The 10,000-nt window shown below is 36.4% G+C and overlaps 1 protein-coding gene across 1 annotated transcript in view; it reads left to right on the forward strand.

Annotated features, from left to right (window-relative positions):
• The window catches only part of spock1 (SPARC (osteonectin), cwcv and kazal like domains proteoglycan 1), a 148,380-nt gene extending 141,955 nt beyond the window's left edge, over positions 1-6,425 (forward strand). The window contains exon 11 of the mRNA XM_087799349.1: positions 5,354-6,425. Within this exon, the coding sequence (XP_087655475.1) occupies positions 5,354-5,547 (194 nt within the window). The 3' untranslated portion in view covers positions 5,548-6,425. The remainder of the gene's footprint in view (positions 1-5,353) is intronic.
• The last annotated feature ends 3,575 nt before the right edge of the window (positions 6,426-10,000 follow it).

Consider the following 10,000-nt stretch of genomic DNA (forward strand, 5'->3'; position numbering starts at 1 on the left):
TTATTACTCTGCCAGACATCCTAGTATTTCTCTGCCAGACTGCATAGTATTAATCTGCCAGACGTCGTAGTATTACTCTGCCAGACTTCATAGTATTACTCTGCCAGACGTCCTAGTATTACTCTGCCATCCTTTGTATTATTACTCTGCTAGATGTTATAGTATTACTCTGCCAGAATTTGTATTATTACTCTGCTAGACGTCATAGTATTACTCTGCCAGACTTTGTATTATTACTCTGCCAGACTTCCTATCATATCTGCCAGACTTCATAGTATTACTCTGCCAGACTTTGTAGTGTGACTTTGTCAGACTTCATAGTATTACTCTGTCAATCTTTGTAGTATTACTCTGCCAGACTTCAAAGTATTACTTGGCCCGACTTCGTAGTATTACACCGCAAGACTTCTTAGTATTACTCCGCCATACTTCTAGTATTACTCATCATCATCACTGCAAACATCACTAACTTGGAGCTTCACTGTTGAACTCTTGATAAACAATGTTTTCTAATAAACACATCAAACTGGCCCGACTTTATGAGGTTGTTTCAGAAAAGCTCATATCTTTACAAGTATATTCACACAATTACACCTCAATACTCTCGTATTATTAATGTTTCTTACAACAAATCCTCTGCATTATCTCGATATTAATAATGTGAAGTGATAACATGTAAACTTTACTATAAACACGCTCAAGTTTGTTACCTTTAGTTAAAAAGTACGAGCTCCTGCTTGTTTCAAACTCCTTCAGCTCCATCTATACTCGTGCAGTACTGCAGGCAGGACGCTATGACTCACTCGGACCTGCACGACCGGCTGTATTTACATTCAGAAGTTTGATGATGTTCTGCAGGTTCACACACGTGTGGTTTCATTAGCAGGATAATAGAAAGCGTTCGCTGATGAAGATCAGATGAATTAGCTGGAAAAGAGTGAAATACTGGAAGCTCTCGGAGACGCAGATTTATCAGTTTGAAGTCGACTCGCTCTTAGACAGTAATTACTACCTCCATTATTGATGATGTGTCGCCCGCACTCACACCAGCCGCACAAACACACTCGCAGGCGGCGCCGGTGACTTGTGTGTCGCAGTCTGCGAGTGTGCGTTCGATTGACGCCATTTTTCCAAGATGGCAGACCTAAGACATGTTTTAAATTGTGTTTAAAAGATCCTTTGTTTTTGTTCTGATTTCAGTCTCAGCTCGTCAGGACTTAACGCTTCTTACGTAAACAAATAGTAGAAATCAGATCTGGTTTAAAGTCACACATCTTACTTGTATACAAGTGAGAGAGAATAACACAGAGTTCACATGTATGAAGCACAGAGCTGTTAGTTCGCTGTTATATCTTTGTCACTGTTTCACAAGCTGTTAATTATCTTACGCGACATTGTAGTATTACTGTGCCAGACTTCATAGTATTACTCTGCCAGACATCATAGTATTACTCCGCCAGACATCATAGTATTACTCCGCCAGACATCATAGTATTACTCTGCCAGACATCATAGTATTACTCCACCAGACATCATAGTATTACTCTGCCAGACATCATAGTATTACTCTGCCAGACATTGTAGTTTTATTCTGCCAGGCTTCATAGTATCACTGTGTCAGACTATGTAATATTAATGTGCCAGACTTCATAGTATAACTGTTGCAGACCTCGTAGTATTACTCTGCTAGTATTACTCTTCCAGGCTTCATAGTATTACTGTGCCAGACATCATAGTATTACTCTGCTAAACATCGTAGTATTACTCTTCCAGGCTTCATAGTATTACTGTGCCAGACATCATAGTATTACTCTGCTAGACATCGTAGTTTTACTCTGCCAGACATCATAGTATTACTCCGCCAGACATCATAGTATTACTCTGCCATACATCGTAGTATTACTCGGCCAGACATCGTAGTATTACTCTGCCATACATCGTAGTATTACTCTGCCAGACATCATAGTATTACTCTGCCAGACATCGTAGTATTACTCTGCCAGACATCGTAGTATTACTCTGCCAGACATCATAGTATTACTCTGCCAGACATCGTAGTATTACTCTGCCAGACATCGTAGTATTACTGTGCCAGGCTTCTTAGTATTACATCACTGGTCCATTTAAACGTAAGTGTCGTGACAAATGGAAACAATGCGAGACATAAATCACGTTTTAACTCAAATTAGTGAAATCATTCTCACACTTTTATCATCATTATTTTTTAACATGATGTTCCTTCTTATCTGTAGAACAGATGTTAACGTCCACATGAACTTTATTCTCCTTGTTTCGAACTAAAACAAACGTTTTCAGAGGAGCTGCAGCTCCGTCTGTACGTTTCATTTCTAAAAGCTCTACAGGACTGAACAGCAGCAGAGAGCACCTGACAGCACTTCAGCTCCTGTAGAAAAACATTCAATTGAATTGTCGCTCACTCAACACAAGTCTCTAGAAGAGCTGCTGCATCTGGAATCAAACACAATAACCTGCAGATCTGAGAGTTTTGATGTGTTTACGACGACTGTGAGGGTTTTGAGGCTCTGACCAGATGTCATGTTTGCTTCAGGCATATTCATGTTCTATCTATCTCTCTATCTCTCTATCTCTCTATCTATCTATCTATCTATCTATCTATCTATCTATCTATCTATCTATCTATCTATCTATCTATCTATCTATCTATCTATCTATCTATCTATCTATCTATCTATCTATCTATCTATCTATCTATCTATCTATCTATCTATCTATCTATCTATCTATCTATCTATCTATCTATCTATCTATCTATCTATCTATCTATCTATCTATCTATCTATCTATCTATCTATCTATCTATCTATCTATCTATCTATCTATCTATCTATCTATCTATCTATCTATCTATCTATCTATCTATCTATCTATCTATCTATCTATCTATCTATCTATCTATCTATCTATCTATCTATTAATCTATCTATCTATCTATCTATCTATCTATCTATCTATCTATCTATCTATCTATCTATCTATCTATCTATCTATCTATCTATCTATCTATCTATCTATCTATCTATCTATCTATCTATCTATCTATCTATCTATCTATCTATCTATCTATCTATCTATCTATCTATCTATCTATCTATCTCTCTATCAATCTATCTATCTATCTATCTATCTATCTATCTATCTATCTATCTATCTATCTATCTATCTATCTATCTATCTATCTATCTATCTATCTATCTATCTATCTATCTATCTATCTATCTATCTATCTATCTATCTATCTATCTATCTATCTATCTATCTATCTATCTATCTATCTATCTATCTATCTATCTATCTATCTATCTATCTATCTATCTATCTATCTATCTATCTATCTATCTATCTATCTATCTATCTATCTATCTATCTATCTATCTATCTATCTATCTATCTATCTATCTATCTCTCTCTCTCTCTATCTATCTATCTATCTATCTATCTATCTATCTATCTATCTATCTATCTATCTATCCATCCATCTATCCATCCATCCATCTATCCATCCATCTATCCATCCATCCATCCATCTATCCATCCATCTATCCATCCATCTATCTATCCATCCCTATATCTATCCATCCATCTATCCATCTCTCCATCTCTCTATCTCTCTATCTCTCTATCTATCCATCCATCCATCCATCCATCCATCCATCCATCCATCCATCCATCCTTCCTTCCATATAAGTAACTTTTCCTTCTGGTTTAAAGTTCTAGTCGACTATCATCAGTTGAATATGACGATAGTCGACGAGTAAAAGTTGGTCTTGTTTGACCCACAAGTGTTTCTTGTTTTGGTCGCCGTGAGTGTGAGTGTGTGACTCGTCAGCTCCAGCGGCGTGAAGGGAGAACAGATTCAAGGGAGTAGCAAGAGGCTACAGAGATTTCATCAACCCTTCAGCTGCATCACTGCTTCTGCTGGAGAAAAACATCTTTGACTTCTCCGGGTTTTTCTCTCCGTTTGCAACAGAAATTCTGTTGCAGCGTCTGCCACCATCGAAACCAACTTTATCGACAGCAGAAGCTTTAACGCTCGCTAATGAAGATTCAAACTGTTTTTAGTTTAAATAAGTCGTTACGTTCAACGTCAACTCACCACATTTACTGCATGAGCAGCGAAGTGTTGAAGTCTTGCTCAAGAACCGTTTGTCACCGTTTGTGCTGCAGTGAGTCTGTGACGCACTTATTAGTCATGTTGGTCACTGTTGGTCATTTGTAGTTGATTATTTCAGATTCTTAATTGATAATTATTTAGTTGAATCTTCTTTATATTTTTCTTCTTATTTGTGTTTTTAGATTTTAGATTTTTCTATATGTTTTAGCATGTCTGTAGTATTACTCCACAAAGCTTCATAGTAGGACTCCACAAGGCTCCTTAGTATTACAACTCAAAGCTTCGTAGTATTACTCCACAACGCTCTGTAGTATTACTCAGCAAATCTTTATAGTATTACTCTGTGGAGCTTGGTAGTATTACTCCACGAAATCTTTGTAGTATTACTCCGCTAGGTTCAGTAGTATTACTCTGAAAATCTTAATAGTATTACTCTGCGAATCGTAATTGTATCATTCATATAATGTTAATAGTATTACTCCACGAATCTTAGAAGTACTACTCTGAGAATCTTAATAGTATAACTCTGCAAATCTTTATAGAATTACTCAACAACACTCTGAAGTATTACTCAGCAAATCTCTATATTATTACTTTTACTTCGCAAAGCTCTGTAGCATTATTCTGTGAATCTTTGTAGTATTACTCCATGATAATCTGTAGTATTACTCGACACATCTTAATTTTATAGCTTTGCAAGGCACTGTAGCTTTGTAGTATTACTCTGTGAGACTCTGTAGTATTACTCTGTGAATCGTAATAGTATTACTCTAAGAATCTTAATAGTATTACTCTGCGAGGCTCTCTAGTATTACTCCGCAAATCTTAATAGTGTTACTCTGCAAATCTTTCAAGTATTACTCAACAACACTCTGTAGTATTTCTCAGCAAATCTCTATATTATTACTTTGTGAGGCTATGTAGTATAACTCCGCAAAGATTCGTATCTTGTAGTTTTACTCCACGATAATCTGTGGTATTACTCGACACATCTTTATTGTATAGCTTTGCAAGGCTCTGTAGTATTACTCTGTGAATCTTTAAAGTATTACTCCGTGAGGCTCTGTATTATTACTACACAATTCTTCGTAGTATTACCCCTCATTGCTCTGTGGTATTTTGCTAAATACTACAGAGTGAGTTGTTTTGCGAGTGAAGAACGTTGTTAGTAACAATGTCGTCGCTGAACGTCGTCCACAGACGAAGACCACGAGACTTCGGGAGACTTCGGCAGCGGCGGCGCCGTCATCCTTCTGGACGACCAGGAGGAGGCGACCACGCATCCTGTGGCGCGGCAGAAGAAGAGACGGGGTCGGATCCACCCGAGGGGCGCCATCGACGACGACGAGGACGAGGACGACTACAAGGAGGACGACGTGGGCTACGTCTGGTAGCTCCGCCCCCTTCCCCCCCCCCACCCCCCCAGGCCGGAAAAAGTCTCTCTCTCTCAGCACAGATACGAAGCCATCCAAGCGTCTCCAGATTGGAAAGTTCTCGGCTCCTGAACTCGAATCCAAAATTGAATAACTGACCCAAGCCGTCTGTGTCCAACTGTCATTCACCCGATCTCCGGCGTTCCCTTGTATCCACGCAAGCCTCTGACCTCTGTGAGCTCAGATATGACCATGTTGTTGTAAATAAGTCGATCCATCCCGTGTCCGTTGACCCCCAAGACCTTCTCTCTCTTCTCCATGAACGATTGTAAATTTAAGGTGTTGAATGTTCTGGGGATTCATGAGATGATGAACCTCGTGGTGTTGTTGTTGTTGCATGTTCCTCATCGTGTTCCTGTGACAGGAGAGGTCCTCCCCCCCGGGGCCAGGTTCTCACCGCCGGGGCCAGGTCCTCCTCCCCGGGGCCAGGTCCTCCTCCCCGGGGCCAGGTCCTCCTCCCCGGGGCCAGGTCCTCCTCCCCGGGGCCAGGTCCTCCTCCCCGGGGCCAGGTCCTCCTCCCCGGGGCCAGGTCCTCCTCCCCGGGGCCAGGTCCTCCTCCCCGGGGCCAGGTCTCTATGCATCTCAAGTCTTTCTGTCGATGATGTCTGGTGTCTCGTTGGGTTCTTGTCCCGACCTCAGGAGGAGTGAGACTGTGCATGGACACTGGAGTCCAGCTGCTCCTGAGCGCTGGAGGAGGTGGAGCGAGCAGGACGACTCCACACACTCTGGATGTTCTCGTGTTAAAAGAAAAAAAAACCTTCACCATGTCAGTTCAGTGGAATTTTCTTTGTAACTGAAAGTTGAAGTAAAGTGACACGTTTGGTGTCTTTTAAAAACGAGTGCGAGTCTGTGATTCATCCGAGATCTTACGAGATATTTATCTTTTCATCGACTAGTCCAGCCTTGATTTGTAGTATTTAAGTATTTATTTTGGTTTGACAGGTTTTGTTGTTTTATTTTTTATTTTTTTATCTTGAATTTTAATTATTGTTGCTTTGATGACTTTTTTGTAAATTATATTTTTTTTTAGTTGTAATTAAACCTCCGGCCGCTAGATGGCAGCAGTCATTACGACCTCCGTAGAGAAACCATGGAATTACGTGATATCCTGGACGTGACTGAGGACGAGAGGATACAGTGACTCCTGCAGCTTTTAAAACTAATGTCTTGACATATTTTGGTTTCAATATATAAGTATATATATATATATCAAAACAACAAAAAGAATATAGATGAAAAGAATACCAAAACAAAAATATTATATTTTATATTATATATTATATTTACGAAAAAAAATTATATATTGAAACCAAGATATATAGTTCAGTAGTATTACTCTGAAAATCTCTTAAAATCTTAATAGTATTACTCTGCCAGGTTCTCTAGTATTACTCCAAAAGCTCTGTGGTATTACGCAAATCTAAGTAGTATTACTCTGTGAATCTTAATAGTATTACTTTACTAGGGCGTATATATATATATATATATATATATATATATATATATATATATATATATATATATATATAAAATTATTTAATTCATTAACACACCTAATTACACTTTTATTACATTTAATTGTTACCATTAATTAATTATTCATCATCCAATAATAATAATATTTTGGTTTCAATATTTAAGTATATATATATCAAAACAACAAAAATAATATACATGAAAAGAATACCAAAAAATATATATAATATTATATATTATATATTATATTCACGAAAAAAAAATTATATATTGAAACCAAGATATATAGTTCAGTAGTATTACTCTGAAAATCTCTTAAAATCTTAATAGTATTACTCTGCCAGGCTCTCTAGTATTACTCCAAAAGCTCTGTGGTATTACGCAAATCTAAGTAGTATTACTCTGTGAATCTTAATAGTATTACTTTACTAGGACGTATATATATATATAATTAATTAATTAATTAACTAACACACCTAATTACACTTTTATTACATTTAATTGTTACCATTAATTAATTATTCATCATCCAATAATAATAATATTTTGGTTTCAATATTTAAGTATATATATATATCAAAACAACAAAAAGAATATACATGAAAAGAATACCAAAAAAAATGTATTATATTATATATTATATTATAAAAATTATATATTGAAACCAAGATATATAGTTCAGTAGTATTACTCTGAAAATCTCTTAAAATCTTAATAGTATTACTCTGCCAGGCTCTCTAGTATTACTCCAAAAGCTCTGTGGTATTACGCAAATCTAAGTAGTATTACTCTGTGAATCTTTATAGTATTACTTTACTAGGGCGTATATATATATATATAATTATTTAATTCATTAACACACCTAATTACACTTTTATTACATTTAATTGTTACCATTAATTAATTATTCATCATCCAATAATAATAATAATATATTTTGTTCAACTGTCGTTGCCGTTTCTTTATTATTATTTATTTCCTCGACTTGAACACTTTCCGACAACAGATGAATATTTTCTGGACCTTGAGTTGTCGAAGGATGTTGTGTAACATTTGTATCGACTCTATATTTATCATCAGAGCCTTGATTGTGCGCTCTTGTTGTCTGGAACACACACACACACACACACACACACACACACACACACACACACTCACACACACACACGACTCATTAGCGTTTCTATTTCCTTCCCAGTGTCTGACTCTCTCAGCTGGAGCTGCTTCTTCATCTCGACCCTCAGGATGTTTAGTTTCACTCGTGGCTCAGTTTCTTCAGAGAAACAAGATCTTCGTGAATTTTTTGTCCAAGAGTTTGTTTCACGATCGTCCAAAAGTCTGGTTCAGAATCCAGATCCTCCGGTGACTCAAGTGTCGCTCGTCATGTTGACTCAGTTGTGTGTTTTCGCCAGAGACCACCTGCTGTGTTGACGAAGTGTTGACGAAGAACGAGGAGAGAAGAAAGTTTAAGGACGAGATGATCAACGTCGAACCTTCTGTTCGTCACCTTGAATGATCTTGTTGAGCTCCGTGTTAATGTCCTTATAGGAGTCTTTATAGTTTTATATTTTTCTTGTTGTGAATAATATTTTGTTATTTATATATTATTCATTAATATATATATATATATATATATATATATATATATATATATATATATACACTACACTATCACCTCTCGTCCTCATATATATATATAAATATATATATATATATATATATATATATATATATATATATATATATATATATATATATATATATATATATATATATATATTTAAATACTACAGTACATAGTAGACACCAGAGTCAAGTACTGGACAATACTACACATATGTACTTGTTATTACACTATCACAACACCAGAGTCAAGTACTCCACAATACTACACATATATACTTGTTACTACACTATCACAACACCAGAGTCAAGTACTGGACAATACTACACATATGTACTTGTTATTACACTATCACAACACCAGAGTCAAGTACTCCACAATACTACACATATATACTTGTTACTACACTATCACAACACCAGAGTCAAGTACTGGACAATACTACACATATATACTTGTTACTACACTATCACAACACCAGAGTCAAGTACTGGACAATACTACACATATATACTTGTTACTACACTATCACAACACCAGAGTCAAGTACTGGACAATACTACACATATGTACTTGTTATTACACTATCACAACACCAGAGTCAAGTACTCCACAATACTACACATATATACTTGTTACTACACTATCACAACACCAGAGTCAAGTACTGGACAATACTACACATATATACTTGTTACTACACTATCACAACACCAGAGTCAAGTACTGGACAATACTACACATATATACTTGTTACTACACTATCACAACACCAGAGTCAAGTACTGGACAATACTACACATATATACTTGTTACTACACTATCACAACACCATAGTCAAGTATTCCACAATACTACACATATATACGTGTTACTACACTATCACAACACCAGAGTCAAGTACTCGACAATACTACAGATATTTACTTGTTACTACACTATCACAACACCAGAGTCAAGTAATGGACAATACTACACATATATACTTGTTACTACACTATCACAACACCAGAGTCAAGTACTGGACAATACTACACATATATACTTGTTACTACACTATCACAACACCAGAGTCAAGTACTGGACAATACTACACATATATACTTGTTACTACACTATCACAACACCATAGTCAAGTATTCCACAATACTACACATATATACGTGTTACTACACTATCACAACACCAGAGTCAAGTACTCGACAATACTACAGATATTTACTTGTTACTACACTATCACAACACCAGAGTCAAGTAATGGACAATACTACACATATATACTTGTTACTACACTATCACAACACCAGAGTCAAG

The sequence above is a fragment of the Callionymus lyra genome, chromosome 9 (genome assembly GCF_982586985.1).
Source record: "Callionymus lyra chromosome 9, fCalLyr1.hap1.1, whole genome shotgun sequence".
NCBI classification, from domain to species: Eukaryota; Metazoa; Chordata; class Actinopteri; order Syngnathiformes; family Callionymidae; genus Callionymus; species Callionymus lyra.